Source organism: Lemur catta, chromosome 26, assembly GCF_020740605.2.
Source record: "Lemur catta isolate mLemCat1 chromosome 26, mLemCat1.pri, whole genome shotgun sequence".
Classification (NCBI taxonomy): Eukaryota; Metazoa; Chordata; class Mammalia; order Primates; family Lemuridae; genus Lemur; species Lemur catta.
The window spans coordinates 4,673,586-4,700,929 of NC_059153.1; the positions used below are offsets into that span (position 1 = coordinate 4,673,586).

The following is a 27,344-nucleotide window of genomic DNA, read 5'->3' on the forward strand; positions in this document are numbered from 1 at the left end:
GAATCAAATGACTCCTGGATGAGCAAAAACTGCCGTAGGAGATCACAGGTCTCATGAAGAAGGTTTAGTGATAGAGTGATTCGTGGTCGTACGAAACATGATTGCCATGCTTTAAGTTCACCAAATTGATTTGTAAGACAAGCAGCTGTGCTTTGGGTCACAAATTTGACGTGAAATGTAATGGTATATTGTTTATTTTAATATTTTTCTTCACTTTGAAAAGGCTCAACCTATGCACAGTGAGCTGGTGAAGAAGATCTTAGGCAACAAAGCCACCTTCAGCCCCATCGTCACTTTGGAACCCAGAAGAAGGAAATTCCACAAGCCAATCACCATGACCATTCCTGTCCCCAAAGCTTCCAGCGATGTCATGTTGAACGGTTTTGGGGGAGATGCACCAACCTTGAGGTTACTATGCAGCATAACAGGTGAATCCTAGACGACGACGTTCGTAGAGAGTCCTGAGTAAAGAGACTTGGATTGTTGCAAATTCTAAATTACCTTTGCCATAAGGTGCCTGCAGGGTTATATACATTAATTCAGGGAAAGCATTTTAATTACCTAGAGAAATGAAAGGTGGAAGGAAAGGAACTAATATTCACTAAATAAAGTCTTACGCCAAACAAAACTGCTAGAGACTTTATATGCATAGCTATTCTAAGTTTCGCAGTAACCCTAACTTCAACCCCATCTTGCTGAAAAGGAAACCAAGGTTGAAAGAAGTTCTATAATTTGCCCACGTTATACTACAGATATTTGGCAGAACTGGGATTCCTACCCAAGCCCATTGTACCTCCAAAGCCCGGGCTTCAAGCCTTCATTGAAGACATTACCTATATCCGCTGGAAAAAAAATAGCACTTTAAATAATTATACCCAGTAGTTCAAACCAAGGTGTTCTGTCTAGGAATTGGTTATGTCTTTATCATTGATCTATGGACCTAACCCTGGAAAAACAAAGGAAAGGTTTTTAATGATTAACTAATTTTTGGTCGTTTCAATTGGTAGTTGGAGTAGCTTTCAGACAACTACCAAACGCTCAAAAGCTATTCCTAGAACGTTGTCTTTTCATAACGATACCACCACAAATGGGGAGAGGCAAAAAAAACCCCATACAAATAATCTGTTTTAGGGCTACAAAATTTAACTGATAATTTCCCTATTTATCAATAATTACATGGTGTTAGCATTCAGTAAATATTAATACTTCATTCGTAGGAACAATAACCATCCTTCATTGTTTTGGTATTGTTAGAATTTTTTTTTCCCATTTTCCTTCATATTGGCAGAAACGTTCACCTTTATTTTGTTTTCTCTCTCTAATTCTCCCTTCTTATTAATATGTTTTCTGTACTTATTATAGAGAACCATTGAGATTATCCCATAAGTTTAATAATATGACAAAATTTTTAAATGTATGGACACTAACGAGTATAGAGAGAAATCTTAATGATCTCTTTCCCAATTGCTCATTTCTGATTATTACCTTTGATTTTGGGGTATCTTTCCCATAATTTTTGCTTCATGGGTATATGATTAATCTTCTGTAACATGCAACATAATGGCATGGACGTGAAACAGGCAAGACCTTAGAGTGTCTATGGCAGCCCTGCCTTTGTAACGACCAAACAAAAATACCATATGGGCTTAGACATCACCTCATCTATGTATTCTTAAGGCAGGTTTCTACTAAGTAGTTTCTTAAATATAATTAAAATTATTTTTTAATTAATAAGTACATGCATGTATTAATTTAAAAAATACTTCAGTATTTGGGGTTTTGTATTTTGCTATGTTATATAGTTATGCTAAGAATATATATTGTAAAGGCCTACTAGAATAAACTTTCCTAACCTTTCTTTGAGACATCATTCCCTTCTTTAAGAAACTTCACAGTCAAGATTTTTGTGCATTTCAAACAAATGTTTTTCTTACAGCACTTTGACTAATTAACTTAATTTCTCGGTGGAAATGAGAGAGAGACAGGCAGTCGTTAGCCTTCATGGTGATGTTTCTATGGGCAGAGGCTCATCCTTTGGCATTCATTAATTTTTTTCATTCACCCTGCATTATTTATTGAGCTCTTAATATTTTCCAAACCTATTTTTTTTTTTTGGCCAATCTTCAATTGTAAATTGAGAAGAAATTTCATTTTTTGAAAATAATTGCATAAAATACGAAGCTCAGGAACAAAAGAATATTTAGTTTGTTAATTATCTTAATGAAGTATTCAGCTCCTTAGTTGGCCAAAGGATCTTTTGAAATAATCAACTGTATACAATTCAAAATTATCTTCAGAGCCTAGTAATTACGATGAAAGCTTCAAAATGCCAGGCAGAGAATATAGAGTGCCTGGTAAACAGTTATTCAAATAACTTCCTTAAATTGAGTTCCTTGAGGGGTAGTGTCTGCTGTTGTTTTCAATGTGTCATTTTTTAGCATGTAGTTTTTAGTCATTTTGTTTTCAGTGTGTCATTTTTTAGCATGTAGTTTTTAGTCATTTTGTTTTCAATGTGTCATTTTTTAGCATGTAGTTTTTAGTCATTTTGTTTTCAACGTGTCATTTTGAGGGGTGGGTGGGATTGGACTGTTGAACACGGAACCATAAAGACTTTATTTGAGAATCCGGAGTTTGGATTTTTGCCTAACTTTTCCCCCCAACAATCATATTATTTCAGGTGGAACCACCCCTGCTCAGTGGGAGGATATCACAGGAACTACGCCATTGACATTTGTCAATGAATGTGTTTCCTTTACCACCAACGTGTCAGCCAGGTACGCTTCTGTCACGCAGAGAAGCCCACTGTGACATTGTCCTCCTCCCCCTCCAAAAACCTGTCTTTTGTTTTATCTTGTTTCTTTATTCTTTGATAGCTATTTCTGTTTGATTTTAAATATAGCACGCATTTACTTGCATATTTTAAACTGGCCATGTCAGGAAATGTAATAGTGACAGATCCATGACAAAGTACTACCAGTTAGAGTAAAATCTAAGAAAGTGACTGTGTGCTTTGGCTGTGTGATTCTGACTCAGGCTGTAGCTGCCACTGCTGATTTTTCCTGTCCCGAAGGTCTCAGGAGTGATCATTTCCTGTTGTCCACAAAATAGCCTGAACTACTTTTCCAACAGAATAATAATGAAAGCACAAAGCCCACCATGGATTGCTTAAGTGGGTTACAGGTTTCAGTGGCTCTTATACATCCTAACACATTTACATATTTCCCATTTGTGTATTACACATTTTCAAAAAGGTAAAGCGATCTAGTTTTACTTCTTATGCATACATTAACTCGATTTATTAATTAGTCCCTGATTTTGTGGTTTTGCATTGATTACTAAGCACTCTCACATGTCTTTAATTTGATCCGGCAACTTTGTGACTTACATAGGGCAAGAGGCAATATGTCCATTTTATAGATGAGAAAACTCAAGTTGAGCGTGATTAAAACTTAAATTCCTATTTGGGGGGTAAGGGGAGAGAAAAGATAAAAATGCATGAATAGTTAAATATAACTGCACATCAGTGGCTGGGCTTGGTGACACAGGTGTGTAGGTCCAGCCACCCAGAGGGCTCAGCTACTGAGTCTACATGTCTGTACATCGGTGTGTTCTGCCAATTATGTATCTACACTCTAATGCCAGAAGATAACACGTCCTGAATGAGAGGTATAGACCAGAGGTACTACAAGAATTCAGAGGAGGGTGCTCACGTTGGGATAAAGAAGATGTCCAGGAACCTTGGGACCTGCGTTGGAACCTAATAGAAAGATACAAGAGGAAAACAGAACAACATGAGCAACAAAGCAAAGATCGATTCCAGAAGGTTCCATGGAGGATAGCAACAATGATCCGTGTAATCCATCACTCAGAAATACTACTGGAATGTTGGTTAGCAACACTGTGTTATAGACGGCCCCGTAGGGTAGATCAAGAAATGAGGAGTCACCATAAATACATATAATTTTTATTCGTCGATTAAAAGATTATTTAAAAACCTCCCAGCACTACATGAAAATGAAAATACTACCAAAAATAAAAGTAGTTGCAGTTAAAAAAAAAAAATTTCAGCAATTTTGTAGAAAAATGTAAAGGAAGAGTAGCTCATGCCTATAGCCCCAGCTTCGGAGGCTGAGGAGGGAGGATCACTTGAGGCCAGGAGTTCGAGACTCTGTCTCTACAAAAAAATATTAAATAAATAAATAAAACCAATTAAAATACCAAAAAAAGAGGAGTTATTATGTTATGTACTAATAATTTAACTCTCAGACAATTAAAGAAACGGCCAATAGAGTTTGATCAGCAGAAAGAGGAAAGTAATCTTGGGTGCCTGACACGAGCCAGGAACCACACTGAATCTTAAAAACATCATGCTTATGGAACTACACCAGACACAAAAGGACAAATATGGGATTATTCCGCTTGCATGAGGTGCCTGGAATAGGCAGATTCATAGAGACAGAAGGTAGAATAGAAGCTGCCAGGGGCTGGAGTGAGGAGGAAAATGAAGGGTTATTGTTTAATGGGTACAGAGTCTCTGGAAGGATGAAACGATCTGGGAATTGACAGTGGTGATGGGTCCTCAATACTGTGAATGTATTTTATGCGACTGAATTATACACTTGAAAATGATTAAAATGCTATGTGTGTTTTAGCACCATGAGAGAAAAAGAAGAGAGGTGGATCAGGAACTTGAAAGAAAGAGACGCTAAAAGGAGACAGAAATTGCAGGAATGTCTAAAAATTATGGAAAAGGAATGAAAGGAAGGAGAGTGGTCACTGGGGAGAGGTTCCAAAGCAGGGGCACGGGGAAGACACCCTCGGAAGTATATAAAAAAGAAATGGAAGAAGTGTCCACGTGGTGGCCGATCCTTTCCGCACGTGGCCCTCTTTCCTGGAGCCCATGGTGACGGGCGGAGCTCAAGTTGTGTCCCCACAGGTTGAGCAACATTCCTGTACCACATAAAATGACATCGAAGCAAACACTTGCCAAGCCTTGTCACAGACAAAGCTGCGGCTGGTAATCACGATGTCATGGAGCCATTTAAGTGGTTAGGTTGATCCAACCGTCGTGATTGGGGAGTCCCTTGGAAAAGGATGACGACACGGGGAACAGCTGGGTAGATTTCAGGAAATGGCGCGAAGAAGAGGAGGGATGGAGGAAAACAGAAACTCACGCGGTGACATCCTGGATTTCGATCTAAAGGATTCGAAAACACGGACCATACATTTTAGGAGAGTTTCCAAAGAAGAAACTTACAAATACAACAGTTAATAGTTGCTCTTGAGAACCTGTCATATCTTTCTCTCTTCCCCTCGCTCCCTCCTGCCTCCCCATCCGTCCTGTCCCTGTCTTGCTGTCCCTTTCCTTTGACTTTCTTGACGATCTCCCGCTGTCATGTCCTTCTTTTTCCAAGAAGCGTTTGATGACGAGTTTGCTCACTTTGAAGGCACTGGTGTTTTTTCCAGTGGTTTGCTTTAAAGCTTATCTGGCTTTATCTCTTTTTTTAGGTTCTGGCTGATAGATTGTCGACAGATCCAAGAATCCGTTACCTTTGCCTCGCAAGTGTACAGAGAAATTATCTGTGTCCCTTATATGGCCAAATTTGTAGTGTTTGCCAAATCGCACGACCCCATCGAAGCCAGGTTGAGATGTTTCTGTATGACTGACGACAAAGTGGACAAGACCCTTGAACAGCAAGAAAACTTCGCCGAGGTGGCCAGAAGCAGGGATGTGGAGGTATTGTATTAAAAAAAAAAAACAATTTATACCATTTTGTTATACCTTTATTAATAGATTATATTTCGAATAGAATTTAATAAGTAGAATCCTAAAAAATGAAAGACCAGTCCACATCGTGATCAGTTAGAAGGTCAAAGTCCAAAATCTGCCAGGTTAAGTCCATTTGGACCTATCCTACAGGGATGATCTCAGCATATGGGAGGAGATAAAAAGATTCCTTTAAAGATTATTTGGGGAAAAATTATGAGTTATTGAGAAATTCAAAGTATGTAAGTGACTATAGCATTTTAGGTGTTTTTGGCTTTCCTCGCTCGTTGTTCTTATTTTTTAATAGTGACAAAAACAGTCTAGGAAATACATCCTTTTGCATAAATGTTCAAGGAGGATATCCAGTGCTTTTCTACATTACTTTTTCTTATTTCAGAATTTTTCCATCAGTGTACGTGTTTGGTTATGAAGGTCCGGTAACCTGACTCATTGTTACGTCAAAAGTTACCCAATCAGAAATTTAAATTTAGGATTTAGGCCGGGCGCAGTGGCTCCTGCCTGTAATCCTAGCACTCTGGGAGGCCCAGGCAGGAGGATCGCTTGAGGCCAGGATTTCAAGACCAGCCTGAGCAAGAGTGAGACACAGTCTCTACTAAAAAAAAAAAAAAAAAGAAAAGAAAAAGAAAAAAAAATTAGCAGGGCAACTAAAAATAGAAAAAAAAAAATTAGCCAGGCGTGGTGGTGTGCACCTATAAGCCCAGCTGCTCAGGAGGCTGAGGCAGGAGGATCACTTAAGCCTGGGAGTTCAAGGTTGCTGTGAGCTAGGCTGATGCCATGCACTCTAGCCCAGGCAACAGAGTGAGATTCTGTCTCATAAATAAATAAATAAATAGATAAATAAATAAATAAATAAATAAAGTCAGGATTTAAATATATATTGGTCTTCTGGGGTAACGTGATTCAGTTTTAGAAACAAGAACATTAAATGTCACCATGCATCGAATATTCCCATTACTAGTAAGAAGACGGAGTGCTCGTATATGCTCTGCCAGAGATAAGACAAAATGTCAGCTGGCAATTTTAAGACTGTTTTATGTATATTTTAAGTTCCAAGTCGTACCACCACTTCTTCTTTGTGTAGATGGTGGGTTATAATTGCAGCTATTTTATTCTGTGTTATTTTTTCTCTGTTTTCACCCAGGTCTTAGAAGGAAAACCCATCTATGTTGATTGTTTTGGCAACCTGGTGCCGTTGACCAAGAGTGGCCAACATCATATATTCAGTTTTTTTGCCTTCAAAGAAAACAGGCTTCCTCTCTTTGTCAAGGTAATTTATGCATGGAACTTTTAAATGTATTTTACTCAAGATAAAGGAAGGATTTAATTTCTTTTAGTAGTAGAGAATATTTCCTTTTCAATTTCTAGGGATTTTTTTCACCATATCTTGCAAAGTTTTACAGTCCTGGAAAACCAACCATTTCTATTTTTGAAGTTCAAAGTCAGCCTTAATTTTTATTTACAGACTATGTTTAAGAATGAGATCAGGCCAAATATTAAACAGTTTATTAAGTGGAAACACTGGCTACTCTTCCAAATTTGAAGGAAAGTCGATTTTACTATTATTACTTTTAAATATTTGTGCTTAGATTTTAAAAATATATGTGCCTTTCACAAGTGTGGATATCGAAAGAGTTCTCTAAACACCTTTTTGTAATAAAATCCCTCAAAAGACCCAGCATCTCACTTAAGCTGTTAAAAAATTATCCCAGGTAGAGCTATAGACTTGGTATATTTTCATAAATTCATTCAGTGAACATTATGGAGCCACTTCAATGCACCAGCTGTTCGTTGTCTCTATTTAGGATCATTATTCCAAGTTAGGGATTTGCAGTGATGGGTACAAGTTTCATTCTAGATTCCAATTCTAAAGAGGACCACAAATGAAGGAATGAGAGATGCATGAAATAAAAGGAAAGTAATAATTTTACTCTGCTCTATTTTCCAGCCACTCTTCTTATTTCCTGTTTTTAAAAATTCATTTCACTAATTTCGAGGTCCTAATGCTCAGTCCTTTCAAGGTATAGACTGGTCTCCATCAGTTTTTTCTAGCCCTGCTCCAACAACCAATTTCCAGACTGTTCATCAGCAATGACTCCTTTTATTGTTTTCACAGCCCGTTATCTTTCCAACCAATGTGTCTGCAAACCCTTTTTATTAAGTTTTCTCGAGATCTCTACTGAGGATTGTGCCACTTCTGGTTCCGTTGTTTTGCCCGATTGAAGATAGGTTCTTAGAGAGTCCCACATTAAGCAGTAGCTGCTCAGGGGTAATGGATCCATTTAACACAGGCAACTTTATAATTAAGCTAATATTTGGTGTAGTTGATGTATGGAAATCATACTGCAAACCACCCGATAGAAAAATGGGCAAAGAACTTAGATATTTCTCCAAAGAAGATATGAAAGTCACCAGTAAACAGCTTAGGGAAATGCAAATCAAAACCTTAAGGAGATACCACTTCATTCGCCTTAGGATGGCTATTATTAAAAAAAAACAAAAAAACAGAAAATAAACAAATGTTGGCAAGGATGTGGACAAGAACCCTGCTGGTGGGAATCTAACATAGTGCAGCCAGTGTGGAAAACAGTGTGGTATTCCCTCAAAACCCTCAACTAGTTAAATATAGAATTAGTATGGCATCCAGCAATTTCAAGAATTAAAAACAGGGACTCAAACAATTACCAGTGTTCTTAGCAGCATTAACAACAGTAGCCAAAATGGAAATAACTGAAATGTCCATTGGCAGATGAATGGATAAACAAAATGTGGTATATACATACAACGGAATATTATTCAGTCTTAAAAAGGAAGGAAATTCTGATGCATTTACAATATGGCAAAAGCCAGACACGAAAGGGTAAATATTATATGACTGCATTTGGGTGAGGTGCCTAGAATAGATAAATGCAGAGAGAGAGAAAGTAGAATCGAGTTTATCAGGGGCTGGGAAAAGAGGGGAATGGGAAATTAATGGGTACAGTTTCTGGTTGGGGCAATGCAAAGTTATGGATAGTGGTGACGATTACACAACTTTGCTAATGTGCTTAAAGCCACTGACTTGTATACTTTGAAATAGTAAAAATGGGAAATTTTATGGTATGTATATTTTACCACAATTATTTCAAAAGCCGAATAAGTTCTGGAGGTCTAATGTACCACATGGAGACAATAGTTAATAATGTATTATGCACTTGAAATTTGCTGAGACCTTAACTGTTCTTACCATAAATAATGGAGGGAAGGAATTGTGTGAGGTGGTGGTTCATTAGTTTGATTGTGGTAATCATTTCACAATATAGACATATATCAAATCATCACATTGTGTACCTTAAATATATGCAATTTTTATTTGTCAGTCATACTTCAGTAAAGCTAAAAAAAAAGCTGGGTGATTTTTAGAAAGTCATTCTAAATGGTAATAAGGAAGGAGAAAAAGGAAGCCCTCTGAATTCTTACCTAGGAGTAATAAATGAATTTATTTTCTTTTTTCGAGCGTCATCTAATTAAATAGTACATTTCAAATATGGGTGAAGCATATTTTTATTCGTTTTCGTTCAAGGTACGTGATACAACTCAGGAACCATGCGGACGACTATCATTTATGAAGGAGCCAAAATCCACAAGAGGCCTAGTGCATCAAGCTATTTGCAACTTAAACATCACCCTGCCGATTTATACAAAGGTATCGTGAAATCTGCTGTAGTGCAATTCAGGCAGTGTAGGAATGGATTTTTAAATCTTTTAAAATGAATAAAAACAAAGTCACTGAATGCAAGCACATACAACAATCACTTTTGATTCCCTGTTAAATTTACGATTTTCCATTTAAGTAAAGAAAAACAAAGTAGTTCCACTTTATTTTGCATTAGATGCATTTTGTTGGAAAAAAAATCCACTAATACATATTAGACGTGGGAGAGAGAAAATCAAGTTTAAGATTTAACTTTTTGAGCTTATGTTTAAAAATAATTGGCTTTGTCTTCATTTTTGTTTTTATGTGCTCTTCCGAGACCGTAATAGGGCATTTGGCTCCACCAAAATATTAGAGTCCATTAGCTTCTGCTTATTACCAATTCACAGGTGGATTAGGTATTACTAAATTCAGAACCACTTCATGATGTTTTATGTTTTTGCTAAATAATTACCTGTTCATCTTATAACATTATTATTTTAGGCATATAAAAATTAATTTTTCAACTATTTTAACACAATTCATGTAAAAATATTTCCCTGTTACAAGGAGTAGAGTTAAAACATTGTTGAAAAGGAAAAATTCATTAATTCTTGACCCAGCGTCTACCCACAGGCATTACTTTCTTTTCAAACTTCTCCCCGTTATGTGATTCCTTGAATGCTGGGATTAAATCAGAGACAACTGAATGAATTAAATGTTGTGGATAACTTCTTTTTCATTATCTGAAAGGGTTTTGTTTTGTTTTGTTTTTTAACCAACATCCCTTTTGAATAGGAAATTCTCACATGGCAGTCTATAGGTAGCTACAGCAAATTGTCAGTGTGTGTCACAGGTTGGGGAGGGGGAGGAAGTGTAGCTGCTGAGACCTGGAGGACAAATAGGGATATATTTAAAATCCTAAAGCTTGACTCCCCAAAACAAGACATTCCCTATACTTCTTTCTCCCCAGTTGTCGAACAGTAGATTTGCTTAATTATTCTTATAAATAGGGATCAGTCACAGAGCGAAAAGCTTATGGCATCAAGTTTGACACTGTATTAATAAATTCTGACTAAATGACATGGAATATTATCTATGTATAAATATACGTATTATTCTAAGAATTAGAATATAGCAATGGGTGCATCAACCAGATGAGTTTAATCTAATTGTACTCCGATAGTGCAGAACAGCAGTGAGCGATGGGGGGCAGAATGAGTTTTGTCTGATTTCAATAAGCGTTCAGTGTGCTATAAAAGAAAGCCTTTTGATTTCTAAGTCAAGACATATCAGACACAGCTATTAATGTTGTGATGGTCCAGGGTAATTTTCTATTTAGTAATTCAAAGCAAAAAGAAAAAAAATTGCCAAACGTCATACATTTAAGATATACTTCAGAATTTAGTAGATCTTTATTAAAATAAAGCTTCCAAGTATTGTCTGGGTATGGAAAGTAATGTTACCATAGGCTTATTTGTATCATTTAACATTTTCAACCAATATCTGTAATGACAAGAATATCATCATCACCATTTCTGTAGACAAATGCCAGCAAATCCACTAAATGTCAAACTTTGAAACTGCTGGTGACCTGGCATCTGAAATTAGTATGTTTATAATTTTGGTTCTTTTGTCTCTGGAAGGTACATACTTTTGTGTTTAAATCAATACTCGTTAAATTTTCTGTCTTCTGTAACCTGTTAGTAAGAAAAAATAAGAGTGGACTGACTGTATGCTTGGCTGTTGAAGCTTGTTGACAGAATATTTACTCCTTTTTCTTCTTCTAAATACTTTCTATTCTTCCTTCTCTCTTTTTTTTTTCCCCATCTTGCATGGCATCTTGGGGCTGCAAGGAATCAGAGTCAGATCAAGAACAGGAGGAAGAGGTAATTTTATGACAGTGTCACTTGCTAATGGCTGTGTCATTGCTGTATCACTCCCAAGAGCACATAGTTGATCCATGTTCTTAGAAGGGGTAGGCAGTTGTCTTAGTAAATTAAGGGGCACAATTTTACTTAACCTCTCTGACCATCTGTTTTCTCATCTTATGGCCTGACTTCAGAGGATAAAGTTTCCTTGTAAATTGTTGCCATCTACCAACTACTGAAGGCTGACGCCTGCAGGTCAAAACTTTTTTGTGACAGTACTAAGACGTTCTTTGCTTTTTTGACTCCCACATCCTACAAGCTGCAGATGAGTTTTCCAGAGGCTGCATTACATGTGATGTCGTTACCACTTGGACAGTCAGTGGGATGTGTGCTTGTGTATTCTTGGGTTCTAGCATTTTCTCAGCTTTAGTTTGTCAAACAGATATTTATACATATCACACATCAACCAAAGTTCTTTGGGCTTCTCGGTAATTTTCTGGGAGTGTAAAGGGGTCCTAAGACCAAAGAGGTGGAAAATCACTGAGACCAAAAAACTTTAGTTCATCCTAATGGAATTACACCTGCTTCAATATTTAAAGCAAATATGTATTTCCCTTATAAAGATCTGAAAATGCCCACGTATTATAATATCAATGAAAAAAAAAGTCATTAGAAAACTTTTTATATTTACCTAATTAATATGTCAGTTCCTATTTCTAAGATAGACAAATGCAACTGTTATTAGTTATACATAAATGTTTTCAAATATGCTAGTTTTTCTTTAATGTTATCCTGATACATTTGAAATACAAAAATATACAGAAAAATATAATAAATACCTTTGTCCCCACCAGATTAAAATGTAAGGCCTTATCAGTTCAGAGAGTTCCCCCAAATTCACTTTTTTTCCTGATACCTTTGCAATAGAGCGGAGCCAGAGGGTGATTATAAAGTCGCTGTCCTGCCACATATAGCCCTGTGCACAAACAACTGATGGCAAGACTGAAGTCATTTTTCCCCTCAACTACACAGTCACTTTCTGTCTCTCATATGCAATTTCCTTCCTGTCTTCAGTGACCCCGTCACCACAGCTGTTAGACACGACACCTACACACCTGCTTGGAAGAGCAATAAAACTATGCAACCAGCTTTGCCATGCTCACGAATGAATTTTTCCTATTAGATGATGATTTTTCTACTAAATAGTTTCAGGAACTATTCCTGGCCATACAGCCGGTTTCTATTCTTTTCAGGATTTGGAATGTTGGCTTGTTATTAACGATAATGAAACTACGCCCGTGGAACATGTCACCCTGGCATGCTGTTTGTCATTCTTCCTTTTTCTCCACTAAATTGACACCTACTGTTTAATACTGACTTCACCCTTTCCTGACCTGCTCCCTAATACGTGTGTATTTCTAACATCAAACACAGCCTGGGTCGTATCTTCCCAGGAATAACACGTTAGAAAGGATTTTCTACCTACAGTGTCTGGAAAAGAGATATTTTTGTTGAAAGTTAGGCTAAGAATCATGGAGACTCTCAGGAAAAACTGCAGCAAAGTACTCTGACCTTCCTCTGGCTTGTGGGGTCACCCCCATTAACTATGAATAGCAGCTTATTGTACCCATCAGGGTCTGTGAGCCAAGATGCTATTTGTAACCATTCAATGTATGTATGTTTTCTTTCAGATCGATATGACATCAGAAAAAAGTAAGATTTTAAATAAAATTGAGTTTGTTTGAAAGCTGGCTACAGTTTTTTAAAAAAAAGCATGAATTAAAATGAAAGCTAGTTGCCATTACTAACCACTATAATAATTATATTTTTATATTTATCTGTATTAATCATTAATATATATTTATACGAGCAGCTTGGCCAGTTCAATTACAAATCTATCTAATTTGCGAGCTAATTAGCAGTAAAACGCAACGATTTATTCATCTAAGCATTCACTTTCTTTTGACATCCTTGTTAACCCTGATATTGCTGTTATGCTTGTTTAGAAACCCACCCTACCGTTTTGTCCATTTGTTAGCATAACATTGTCATCTCATTATATTTTAAGCACTGACATGACAGTATCACTTTTTATACAAAGCAACAGCGACTTCTGTAGAGAGCTCGTTATTTTTGTAGGACACACTTGCAAAAGTGATACTGTCTCCTAGTTCTTAGCTGGAGCTAACTCCCCGCCACACCCCGACCCCCGTCCCTCCCTTGCAGTGCTTACTGTGGTGAAGTGTAACTAACATCTTGAGGCCTGAGGTCTAACGGACTTGTCTGGAAATTTTCAAAAAAAATTTAGCAGCCAAGAATGCAATATTTAAAACTTCCTGGATGAAATTACTAATCACAACAGCGTGTCATTATAGGACTGATTTGAAATAATGATGCAAGTCCCCAAACCTGATCTAGTTCAGAGAGAACTGTTTTTTGCAGACCTTAAAAGAACCATCTTAGAACTCCTTTCAGATTTGTAATAATCAATCAGCATTTTAGTTCGTTGGCCTATTTCTGATGACTCTCTGGTTGATTGTGTGCAAACTCAAGTTGGATTTGGGTAAAGGTTTCTTGGTTTTTGTGGCCCAAATGCTCTTAGAGAAAAAAAATCTCATTTTTAAGGTTTATTGGTTTAAAGTTTCATTTTCATTTATTGTATTTCAGAGTAATATTCCCCAGAGGAGAGAACTTAGAGCCATGTTTCATATGGTCATCTGGCCCTATATAGTGACCTGAGGGCTTTATTTTAAGCCCTAGCACAGTGTAACTTACTACCAAGTTACTGAACTAGCTTAAATTGAGACCCACCCTCATGTTAAATCATTATTCAGGACTGGAATGTTTGAGATTCTGGATGTTTTCATTGGCTTATGTAACTTAACAAGTCTGTATAGATATAACTTATTTTAAAACATTTTATATGTGTATATTCACATATGATGTCTTCTCAACAAACACAGATTCTCCCAAGAGAAGGCACTTTTGTGTATTTATTATCGTTGCCTTCATTGATTCCTCCTTTTTTTTTTTTTAAGTGACTTTGTTTTATGGTCCCACTTTCTTCTTCAGAACTCTGTTAATTTAAATGGCCCTTTCCTTTGATCTTTGGATTTGAGCTTAGAAAGAATTAATTAATCCATCCATCTGGCTAAATTGTTCAAAAAAAAAAAAAAAAAACAAAAGAAAGAAAAATGTTCCCATTTTGCTATAATACAGTGGATTCTCCTGATTGACTCCTAGATGTCGTGAATGTTTTAAACATTTCAAATCCAGCCTCGTGTTGGGTTCTGTTTTAAAGACAATCAGTAAATGATCTTCATCTACGTATAAAATAATCTCTGAAGCAGGGCTCTGCTGAAGGAACTCTGCCCTAAAAGTCTTTTTGTGAATGAATCTTGAAAGAGTTTGCCTGAGTTTTCCTCCCTGCCTTTAACCCCACGACCTACGCCTCGAACATGCTACCCTCAGCATCTCATGTGCGGACTTGCACGGGAAGGAGTGCACTTCACCACCGTAATGTTTTACGTATCTGTTCTAATTTCCTGCCATCCTCCTGCCCATGCGTTTCAGCAAGGCCGACTCTCCCAGCTGTTTTACTCACCTTTGCTTTGCATGGAAATAACTTGGCTTACATAAACTGTGTGTGTGTCCCGCGTGACTGTCTCCGATTTGGGTTGCCACACCTCACATCTTAACTTCGGACTCACATATAAGTTCAACCACAGTTGTTGTTTGTGTCATGTTTCCTCCCTTTCCTTTATTTCCCTCCTTGGTCTGTCCATTATGTGTCCAAACAAGGAGGTTGTTCCAGGGAAAGGACCATGCCTCTTAGCATCGGACTGTTTGTTTCATCGTTAGGTGTGAATTTCCCTTAGATGAAATGCCGGTTCGCAGCTGATTCACATATATTTCATATAATCATGGTCTATCGGCAGAACTAAACGTACCAAATTCCAGATTTTTGTACTATTAAAAAAAATGCATAGACATCATGAGATGTTATTCTGAGTTTGCTACTACTGGCTTTCTCCTAGAGGAAATCAACTATCTGCAATTTCTAATGCTTTTTTCTTATGATTTCCCCATGGTTGGTTTTTTTATTATTTTTTTTTTCCAACATTGATCTGTAACATCTGAACAATCTTGAGATACCTTGGTGTAACTTCACTGCGTTCTTTCTTTGTTTTGATTTGTGGTGGTTTTTTTGTGTACGTGTCTTGATTCTTTGTTATAGCTTTGTTGTATGTGTGGACATGCTACAAGTGAGAAAATTAAGCAAGTTATTTCCTGCTCATTTTTCCTTTTCAGTTTTTTTTTTTCCGTTAGCCTTGCTTTGCCCTTGTACCCTGAAGCCTTGTGGATCCACCATCCCCAGCCCATTCTGTTGCCCCTCCCACCACGCCAGGAAAAGAGGCTGTGTCGTTTCGGTCCTGATTACATTTGCCAATATCTTTTTTGATTTCCATTTTACTTTCAATGTTTTTCGTTCACATCAAAGATGATGAGACAGAATCTACAGAAACATCTGTCCTGAAAAGTCACCTGGTTAATGAAGTTCCTGTCCTAGCAAGTCCGGACTTGCTCTCTGAAGTTTCTGAGATGAAACAAGATTTGATCAAAATGACCGCCATCTTGACCACAGATAAGGCAGGTTCCATTAAGGTCAAGGAGCTGGTGAAGGCCGCTGAGGAAGAGCCAGGAGAGCCTTTTGAAATCGTTGAAAGAGTTAAAGAGGACTTAGAGAAGGTGAATGAAATCCTGAGGAGTGGAACGTGCACAAGGGATGAGGGCAGGCTGCCACCCTCACGGTCTGAGAGGGAATTAGTGGACGAGGAATGGGTTATTGTCAGTGATGAGGAAATAGCAGAGGCTAAGCAGAAAGCACCTTTAGAAATCACCGAATACCCATGCACAGAAGTTAGGGTAGATAAAGAGACCAAAGTAACAGCAGAGAAAGACTCCACGGGGCTAGTGAACTACCTTGCTGACGATCTCAATTCCTACGTGCCTCCCGATGAAGAGCAGGCACGGATGGTTCGAGACACAGCCGGGGGGAAGCAGGAGGCTCTGGCCGTTGGCAAGAGCTCTGCAAATAAAGAGAAAGATCGACCCCCAAAGGACACACCGAGTACACAGAAACAGGTCAAACCAAGCTTGGGCATAAAGAAGCCGGTGAGAAGGAAATTAAAAGAAAAGCAGAAACAAAAAGAGGAAAGTGTACAAGCTAATGCAGAGAAAACGGAACTTAAAAAATGCAGTTCAGAGGAGTCGTTAGAGGAAGACGCGGGTTTAGCCCCCGAACCTCTTCCCACCGTAAAAGCCACGTCCCCTTTGATAGAAGAAACCCCCATTGGCTCCATAAAGGACAAAGTCAAGGCCCTTCAGAAGAGAGTGGAAGATGAACAGAAAGGACGAAGCAAGTTGCCCGTCAGAGTCAAAGGCAAGGAGGATGTCCCCAAAAAGGCCACCCCCAGGACACATCCACCTGCATCGCCGTCCCTGAAGTCAGAGAGGCACGGGCCGGCGTCTGCCTCCTCTAAAGCAGAAAGACACACTTCTCTTTCCTCCTCTGCAAAAACTGAAAGGCACGGCCCGGTGTCACCATCAAGTAAAACTGAGAAACACTCACCTGTGTCACCTTCTCCCAAGGCTGAGAGACATTCACCTGTGTCATCGGCCAGTAAAACCGAGAAACACTCCCCGGTATCACCCTCGACAAAAACCGAAAGACACTCCCCTGTGTCATCTGCAAAAACAGAAAGACATCCACCTGTTTCCCCCTCAGGCAAAACGGACAAACGCCCACCTGTGTCGCCCGCTGGGCGAACGGAGAAACATCCCCCAGTGTCACCCGGGAGGACAGAGAAACGCTTGCCCGTTTCACCTTCTGGAAGAACAGAAAAACACCCACCTGTATCCACCGCTGGGAAAACCGAGAAGCACCTGCCGGTGTCACCGTCTGGGAAAACCGAGAAGCACCCACCTGTGTCCCCCACGTCAAAAACAGAAAGAATCGAGGAAACCATGTCTGTTCGGGAGCTGATGAGAGCCTTCCAGTCAGGACAGGACCCATCCAAACACAAAACTGGACTGTTCGAGCACAAATCGGCCAAGCCAAAGCAGCCCCAAGAAAAAGGGAAAGTTAGGGCAGAAAAAGAAAAGGGACAGGTGTCGACCCCCAAGGAAACACAGAAAACAGACAATCAGACCATCAAACGAGGTCAGAGGTTCGTGGTAACGGGACTTCCAGAATCCAAAAGAGGAATCCGTGCTCCTCCCATCGGGTTCAAGAAAGAAGAGGCAGTTGGGGAGAAGGAGAAGATTCTCAGCCGCAAAACACCTGACCCTGTGCAGTCAGCACCTGAGGACAAAACCCACAGAGAGAGCGAGATCTCCAAAGAGAAGATGGCGGACGAGCAGGGAGACATGGATCTGCAGATCAGCCCGGACAGGAAGACCTCCACCGACTTCTCTGATGTCATCAAGCAAGAGCTGGAAGACAATGACAAGTACCAACAATTCCGCCTGAGCGAGGAGACCGAAAAGGCACAGCTTCACTTAGACCAGGTTCTCACTAGTCCCTTCAACACCACTTTTCCTCTAGATTACATGAAGGATGAATTCCTTCCCGCTCTGTCCTTGCAGGGTGGCACATTGGACGGCAGTTCGGAAAGTCTAAAGCAGGAAGGGATGGCGGGCTCTCCCTGCGGCAGCCTGATGGAGGGGACCCCTCAGATTAGTTCAGAAGAAAGCTATAAGCACGAGGGCCTGGCGGAGACCCCCGAGACAAGCCCAGAAAGCCTTTCCTTCTCCCCCAAGAAAAGTGAGGAGCAAATTGGGGAACCAGAGGAAACCACCAAGGTGGAAGCACCAACAGAAATTCATTCAGAAAAAGAACCTCCCACGACCCAAGACGTTACTGATGGTTCTGGAGAGCGAGGGGCTGCAGTCACTGAGGGCCCAGAGCCCTCCCCCGAGTGTGGGCAGAAAGAGGGCACTCGAGAACCTTCCACGGACACATGCCCCAAAGCGGAAGGCGATTGCCCTGGGAGCTCTAGCGTATCCTCAGCAAAGGAAGAACCCAGGGCGCTGACTGAGGAAGCCACCTGTGACGCAGGTCAGTCTGCCCTTGATAGTTCAGCCCCCAAGACGCAAACCGTTAGTGCGGCTCAGGACCCCACAACCCCCTCGCATGAGACAAAGGCCTCTCCACTACCTGATGCTTCTGTAAAGACAGACGCAGGCACGGAATCAAAGCCTCAGGGAGCCATTAGAAGTCCCCAAGGGTTAGAACTTGCACTCCCTAGTCGAGATAGTGAAGTCCTCAGCCCTGTGGCTGACGAATCCTTGGCAGTAAGCCACAAAGACTCTCTGGAAGCCAGCCCTGTGCTTGAAGACAACTCTTCGCACAAAACTCCCGATTCTCTGGAACCAAGTCCTCTGAAAGAATCCCCCTGTCGTGACTCTCTGGAAAGCAGCCCCGTGGAACCAAAGACGAAGGCTGGAGTTCTGCCAAGTCACTTTCCTCTTCCTGCAGCTGTTGCCAAAACAGAACTTTTTACAGAAGTGGCCTCCATGAGGTCCCGGCTACTCCGAGACCCTGACGGCAGTGCTGAGGATGACAGTCTCGAGCAGACGTCACTCATGGAGAGCTCAGGGAAGAGCCCCCTTTCCCCTGACACCCCCAGCTCTGAAGAAGTTAGCTACGAGGTCACACCCAAAGCCACAGATGCCAGCACGCCCAAACCAGCTGTGATTCATGAGTGTGCAGAGGAGGATGATTCAGAAAATGGGGAGAAAAAGAGGTTCACCCCGGAAGAGGAAATGTTTAAAATGGTAACCAAAATCAAAATGTTCGATGAACTTGAACAAGAAGCAAAGCAGAAAAGGGACTACAAAAGAGAACCTAAACAAGAAGAGTCTTCTTCGTCCTCTGAGCCAGATGCTGACTGTTCAGCAGATGTGGACGAACCGAAACATACGGGGAGTGTGGAGGGTGAAAGGGATGTCCCTGTCTTAGTGACTTCTGAGAGCAGGAAGCCTTCTTCTTCCTCTTCAGAAAGTGAACCTGAATTGACACAGCTGAAAAAAGGTTCTGACTCGGGCCTTCTGTCGGAACCAGTTATTCGAGTGCAGCCTCCTTCTCCACTTCCATCCAGCATGGACTCCAATTCTAGTCCAGAAGAAGCACAGTTCCAGCCTATAGTCTCCAAACAATATACTTTCAAGATGAATGAAGATACTGAGGAAGAGACAGGCAAATCAGAAGAAGAAAAAGATTGTGAATCCCATCCAGCTGAAGACACTCATACCGCTCTCACTGGGGGCACAGATAGGACTGACGATGATCTAAACAGGGACACTGATCAGCCAAAAATTTGTGACGGTCATGGATGTGAGGCCATGAGTCCTACTGGCTCAACCACTCCTGTCTCTTCAGGTCTCCAGAGTTCAGCTGGTGATGATGCAGATGAACAGCTAGTTGCCCAGAAAGAACCACTAGCTCCCCAAGGCACACAGGAAAAAGACGCAGAAGGAGAAGAGCTCGGTGTTTCTAGAGTGGAATCTCCACAAGTAGATTGCCCCAGTGAAAGCTCTTCATCTCTGTCCCCTTTGCCTCCTTGTCCAGTATCTGAAGGAAAAGAATTAGATGAAGGCATAGCTTCCCCATCTTGTATGACAACAATGGAGGTCACAAAAACTGACGAAACACTCGAGAGCTTGCCGAAGGACTGCTCCTCGCAGGATTCATCTGTTACTGCTCAAACAGATAGGTTTTCCATGGATGTTCCTGTGTCTGACCTAGCTGAGACTGATGAAATCTATGGTCCTCAAATCACAAGCCCTTATGAAAATGTTCCTTCCCAATCTTTTTTCTCTAGTGAAGAAAGCAAAACTCAGACAGATGCAAATCACACCACAGGTTTTGACTCTTCTGAAGTGTGTTGCGTCACCAGCCCATCCTCTGTTGAAGACGTAGTAATGGCAACCTCATCTAGTGGAACTGTTTCAGGCAAAGAATCTAATTGTGAGGGCCAGAACACAAAAATAGAATCCAAACAAGAAAGTACCACATGGGAAGTGCAATCAGATAGAGCCCCTTCCTCTTTAGAACCTGCAATGCCAAGTACACCAGCAGTTGTTGGTGAACAAATAAGCAAAGTCATCATCACAAAAACTGATGTGGATTCTGATTCCTGGAGTGAAATTCGTGAAGACGATGAAGCTTTTGAGGCTCGAGTGAAAGAGGAAGAACAAAAGATATTTGGGTTGATGGTAGATAGACAATCACAGGGTACCACCCCTGACACCACACCTGCTAGAACCCCAACTGAAGAGGGGACCCCGACAAGTGAGCAAAATCCATTTCTCTTTCAGGAAGGAAAATTATTCGAGATGACCCGAAGTGGTGCCATTGATATGACCAAAAGATCTTACGCAGATGAAAGTTTTCACTTTTTCCAAATTGGTCAAGAATCCGGGGAAGAGACTGCCTCTGAAAACATGAAAGACGGGACCAGTGGGGCAGAGCCCCCACAGCTGGAGACATCAGCTGAGTCACCAGCTCTTTCAGAATCAAAAGAAACGGTGGATGATGAAGCAGACTTACTTCCAGATGACCTGAGTGAGGAAGTAGAGGAAATATCTGCTTCAGACGCTCAACTTCCCTCCCAGATGGAGATTACAGCCTCCACGGAAACATCAACAGAAGAGGCTGTTTCTGTAGGGGCTGAGGACCTCCCCACCATGCAAGCGGGTGATGCACCTCCTCTGTCTGGTGTGAAGCAGACATCTTGCCCCGATTCCCCTGAACCGGTTGTCAAAGTCCAGTTAGATTTTTCCACCGTCACCAGGTCTGTGTATTCAGATAGGGATGAGGATTCTCCCGATTCTTCCCCAGAGGAACAGAAATCAGTGATTGAAATCCCTACCGCACCCATGGAGAACGTGCCTTCTACTGAAAGCAAATCCAAAATTCCCGTAAGGACTATACCCACTTCAACCGCAGCACCTCCATCTGCAGACTTTGAGAGTTCACTTTCTGAAGATCTGTCCAGTCTGGATGAGGAAAGTAAGGAGGATGAAGCAAAACCAAAGTCCAAAATCCCTGTCAAAGCACCCTTCCAAAGAGTCGAGCAGCAGCTCTCACATCTAGACTCGTCTCTCCAGGAGACAGTGGCTCCTCAGGGACAGGACATGACAAGTAGAGCACCAGATAATAGAAGCAAATCTGAATCTGATGCTAGTTCTTTGGACTCAAAACCCAAATTCCCAGTAAAAACCAGAAGTTACACTGACACAGAGACAGAGAGTGGACTGGGGGAAGAGGAGTCTGAGTTAGAATCCGAAGAAGGGGCCATGAGACCAAAGATATTTGCATCCCGATTGCCAGTTAAGAGCAGAAGCACGGCATCTTCCTGCAGGGGGGGCATGAGTCCTACAAAAGAAAGTAAGGAACATTTCTTTGACCTTTACAGAAACTCCATAGAATTCTTTGAGGAGATTAGTGATGAGGCTTCCAAGTTAGTGGATAGACTTACACAATCAGAAAGGGAACAGGAGTTAGTTTCGGATGATGAAAGTAGTAGTGCCCTGGAAGTTTCAGTAATTGAAAATCTGCCACCTGTTGAGACCGAGCACTCAGTTCCTGAGGACATCTTTGACACACGGCCCATTTGGGATGAGTCCATTGAGACTCTGATTGAACGCATCCCTGATGACAATGGCCATGACCATGCTGAAGGTATTTGCCAGCCACTGGGATTCCCTGTGCTACGCATGTCATAAATTTGATATAGTTTTTTTTTTTTGTATGATTGTTTTATTTGGTGATTTGTGTCTCATTTTCTTTAAGCTTTCTGTGGTGGTTAATGTGTTTGTGTAAGCCCTTTGTGTTTTGTGCTTTCTCTGTATACTCTTGTCTATGAAAACAATCTCAAGATTGAGTAATGAGAATGCTTATGGAAAACATAAACATAATAACCAGGCAACAGCGACCTTGCCTTTTCTTTAGTCACTGCACGTTAAGGCCATGCAAGCTTTGAGTTTTGTTGTTCTGAAGTCCCAAGCTTAGCCTCAAATCAAGAACTTTTGCTTTGGCACATGAATATATTGGTTTTTGTTTCATAGTATGAGGACTCGTTGCTTTTTCTTCTTTCCTTTGTTTTGAGAACTTTACCATAATTTGTACTTGCAATTTTGTGATCATTAGGAAAGCATTTGCTTAAGCAGATTTTACTTATCATGCAATTCTAATTGTTGTGGATCTGTTTTTGATTCAGAAAGGTTGGATTTCAGATACCATTGGTAAACACTTTAAGCAAACAAACCTAAGGTAAAAACACGCTTTTCATTTATTTAGTAGATGAATGACCAATGTACTCCCATTAGATGGAGCAGACAACAAAAACTCAAACTTTGCACGATTTAAGTTGAATGTGAGGGAATGACGGCTCTTTGAATTGTGAAAGAGGAAACCATGGATGGCTTTGAAAACTAGCCTCTGGTCTTCCAATATCTCTACAATGAAGACTATTATTCTTAGTTTGGGTCATATAAAATTTGGGGATACCAAGGTCTAAAATGCTGCCCATCGATCAACAGGAGTTAAAAATGAATGGGCAAATTGTCATGAGCTTACTTAGAAGTAAGCAGGCAGAAACCTTGCCCGAAAGACATGCATACTAATACAACGTACACATACAGACACATACACATTTATCCTCTCTTTTTCCAAGGTCACCACGACCAAGACAAATGTAGTTTCTGGCTACACTGGATAAATCCAGGATGGTGGGATCAACCTATGATCAAGATCTCTTGCAAATCTCCAATGTGATTTCTTTTTTCTTTAGACAGAGTCTTGCTCTGTTGCCCCAGCTAGAGTGCAGTGCCATCATCATAGCTCACTGTAACCTCGAACTCCTGGGTTCAAGGGATCCTCCTACCTCAGCCTCCCGAGTAGCTGGGACTACAGGCAGGTGCCACCACGCCCAGCTAATTTTTCTAATTTTAGTAGAGACAGGGGTCTCGTTCTTGCTCAGGCTGGTCTCGAACTCCTGAGCTCAAGTGATTCTCCCACCTTGGCCTCCCAGAGTGCTAAGATTACAGGTGTGAGCCACCAGGCCTGGTCCAATGTGATTTCTTTCACATATGACCTGGAAGTGATTTATACCTCCATAGGCAATGCTAAGAGGTCCTACCAATTACTCTACTTCTGCGTCCCATTTATGATTCCTCAGGTGTTTTATGAGCAAGGTGGTTGTCTTCTGGTGGGCAGTATTCTCTCAGATAATTTAAAAGAAAAGTCCTAACATGACTAGAAATCAGCAACTTATATAATTATGTCCAATAACTAGTCTTGATTAAAGAGATATGGAAGCAGATGGTTTTCATGATTCATATTTATTCCCCATTCCACCCCAGAGATCAGACCAACACACAACCTTAGTATGCCCTAAACCGTAACGGCTAATCTGTGCTACCATCCAATATTTGGACAAGTGACTTCCCTTCTTTGGATGAATCTGGACTGTGGTTCCTCTCCTGTCATGGACAACCTTTGGCCATTCTGTTTTTGACCTTCTGTAGATGCACAGGATGAGCAGGAACGGATCGAGGAGAGGCTGGCTTATATCGCCGATCACCTTGGCTTCAGCTGGACAGGTAAAATGATATGGTCCAGGTTTTCAACACAACTGGCGTAGATGCATCGGCCAAGCGCCATTGACAACGAAAGCTGTCTTTCCCCCTCTTGGTTTGAGGAAGAACATGTGCAATAACGAAAAGCATAATAAACTAAGAACGAGATAATCCAGGCTTTGCATTAGCTCATGGTGTAGCCTACGGCAGACCTTTTATGCGCTCTTTCATTCTTATTTAGAATAATAGAACTTTAGATTTGAAGATTTTCGAGAATACACCAACCTTCATCACCCTCTGTTGGCAGTTTGGATATCAAATTGGGGGGAGATTATTGTGTTTCAAAACCATCGTTAGATGTAATTTTCATAAAATTTAATTTGCGATTGAACGAGGGCTCTTTCTTTTAGATACCTTTTGTCAGATATCTTCATAATAAATAGCATTAAAATTTGCTTTGGCTGAATGTTGAAGCACACATAAATGGGTTTTTGAGAAATGGAAGTGTTTAAGTACAGAAATTATATGTTAAATAATTTATTAAGGGAAGATGAATTCTAAACTCAGTATGGTTTATTTACAAATCATGATTTGTAGGCTTGAAAAACTATACACTTTCATCTACCTGTGACTTAACAATATTAAAGCACAATTGTCAGTCTGGCTTTCTATTTTGTTTTTTAAGTCTTTTTTTTTTCTATCACTTGTGACTAACTACTTCATTGAGACAAACATTATAAGGTAATATTCTTCTCCTTCCAATTTCTTAAAGATTTGATGATGAATAGAAGTCCATGATACTCTTAAAGATAATTGATAATTTAGAATAAATGACTAGAATGAGGAGGAACAGCTATTGTCTCACTTTAATAATTTTAAAGTAATTTTTACGTATTTATCAGACTTAATTGAGGGATTTAGGAGATGGAATGATATAAAAATATTCCTGATTGTCTTATTAGATAAGTAACATTCAGAATTATTTATTCCTTAAATGTTTATGTAACTATACGTACATATTAAATGTAATATGTACATATTTGGTGAAAATTCAAGCCCTTTGACCATATAGGATGATAAAAAATGGAAAGTAAATATATCTCTCATATCTACTCCTGTTCTTCTAGCCCCATGCCTTGAAGATAACTGCTAACATTTTCTCATGTATTTAAAAAATATATGTAATGCCTACATATATGCCTATTATTTAAAAGTAAGCAAAATTTTACTTAATATTCTTCATAAATATTCTATCAGGATAGACATCCCTGCTTAATTCTTTTAAGTGGCTATTTAATTCCACTGCATGGAGGTTCCATAATTTTCTCTAATAGGCTTTGTTGATAGATTTTAGGTTGTTTTCTGTTAATGACAATAAATCACTTTGTGCGCTGGTATATTTTTGTGAGTATATATATATATATATATATAGGGCATATTCTTAAAAGTAGAATTGCTGGGTACAAGACATATATTTTTAATTTTGAAAGATATTTTCAAATCGCCCTCCAAAGAGGTCATCCCCTTTACACCCCCATATACATCTCATACTACATATGCCTCCGTATAGAATATTAATGATAGAATTTTTTAAAGGAAAAACTGTGTGGCTTCTTCCCAAGGTCCATTAATGCTTCCCAGACCTTTTAGTCATGTGACATCAAATCAAAGAAAGGAGTTTATCCAACCAATAACCCCGAAACAGGATTTATAGTACTTAAAACATCACCTATGATAATTAAAAGGGAAAAATGTTTTTTCTCCTGTTTTCAGTCGTTTGTTTGCCATTATCTCGGTTAAGAGTATGAGCAAGTATTAAAGGTCTCCTTTGCATTTTGGAATTAAATCAGTCTGAATTGTACATATTTTATCCTCACTGCCTCACACTTACTATTTTCACTCTAAAGTGATCAATTCTATACCCCGTTTTATGGGAAAAATCCACAATTAGTACTAGAAGAACAAAGGCATACGTGAGTTACGTCTAATATGTAGAAATATGATAAAAGAACCCCAGTACTCACCCCAATATAAAGAACACGTCATTTACAAAAATCACAAAGCAAGGTATAGAGATTCAAACCCTGAAGTCAATATGTTAACCAAGTAATTTTTTTTTTTTCTTCTAGAATTAGCAAGAGAACTGGATTTCACTGAGGAACAAATCCACCAAATTCGAATTGAGAATCCCAACTCCCTTCAGGACCAGAGTCATGCCCTTTTGAAGTACTGGCTGGAAAGGGATGGGAAACACGCCACAGGTAGGTGGGGGCTGTGTGCGTGCTTGGCTAACGCGGGAGACGTCTTGCTCAACGACGCCATCTTGCAAATTCAGTGAAGTAATGAAACAACAAACGCCATTACTCTGAAATACAGCAGGTCCTCAAATAACATCATTTTGTCCAACATCATTTTGCTGATGAGAAAAGGAGTAAGATTCCCCTTAGGGCTACTGTGTGGAGTTTGCATGCCCTCCCCATGCCTGCGTGGCTTTTCTCCAAGGCCTCTGGTTTCCTTCTACCTCCCAAAGGCGTGCACATGAGATGAATTGGCATGTCCTGCGAGTGTGTGTGTATGTGTGTGTGTTTATGCACGCATGTGCGTGCGCCCTGCTATGGGATAGTGCCCTGTCCAGGATGGATTCCCATTTTGTGCCTCGAGCTACTGGGATAGGCTTTGGCCACCTGTGACCCCGAATTGGAATAACCAGGTTGGAAAAGGAATGAATGGATGAGTATGCATTATTGTCAAATAAAAATTCGTAAAGTATCTGATAATCATACGATTGCATGACAATGAAAGGTGCAGTATTTAAGCACTCAGTGAGCTCGCCCTGTTTGAGATTGTTTTTGACCTGGTGGTGGGAGGGGGGGTGCTACTTAACAGTGTTCACTTTGAAACATTTATTCCGTGATCGAACTCACCAGTGCTCTGATCGCTCACTGATTCGCTAAAACTTGAGTAAATGGTTATCTTAGTTATTTTCATTAATCATAGTGAAATGTATGTATAGGTCACTTGTATTTTAATGTTTAACATTAGAAGTATTTTGGATCTTTATTTAGAAGTTCGATTATGTTTTTGTGACCCGGAAATAGGTCATAGGAACTTAATTTTTCATTTATATCAATGAGCTGATGGTAAAATTGGTTTCATTGTGCATTATTTTGCTTAAAGTCACAGTTTCCAAGAACGATGGTAAGGGAAGACTTACTGAACTACTATAAGCAAATGAGAACCACTGTTGCCATTTCTAGAATATACCTGTTGCATAAAAAATCCTTGCACTACATGCCTGTGAACAGTGTTAACTAGTGGAAAATATTATCAGCACTGGCTTCTAACCGGAATATCATTCAAGTCTTAATAT

The 27,344-nt window shown here is 40.0% G+C and overlaps 1 protein-coding gene across 7 annotated transcripts in view; it reads left to right on the plus strand.

The window, feature by feature from the left end:
• ANK2 (ankyrin 2) overlaps nt 1–27,344 on the plus strand; it is a 396,857-nt gene that overhangs the window by 351,771 nt on the left and 17,742 nt on the right. For 3 of the 7 annotated variants that reach the window (XM_045537499.1, XM_045537497.1, XM_045537498.1), the window contains 10 exons: nt 224–428; nt 2,678–2,774; nt 5,509–5,737; nt 6,930–7,055; nt 9,348–9,470; nt 11,315–11,347; nt 13,021–13,042; nt 15,831–22,076; nt 23,924–23,998; nt 26,104–26,235. In XM_045537499.1, the coding sequence (XP_045393455.1) occupies nt 224–428; nt 2,678–2,774; nt 5,509–5,737; nt 6,930–7,055; nt 9,348–9,470; nt 11,315–11,347; nt 13,021–13,042; nt 15,831–22,076; nt 23,924–23,998; nt 26,104–26,235 (7,288 nt within the window). The remainder of the gene's footprint in view (nt 1–223; nt 429–2,677; nt 2,775–5,508; nt 5,738–6,929; nt 7,056–9,347; nt 9,471–11,314; nt 11,348–13,020; nt 13,043–15,830; nt 22,077–23,923; nt 23,999–26,103; nt 26,236–27,344) is intronic. The other 4 variants (XM_045537503.1, XM_045537502.1, XM_045537504.1 and 1 more) reach the window with 2 other exon arrangements.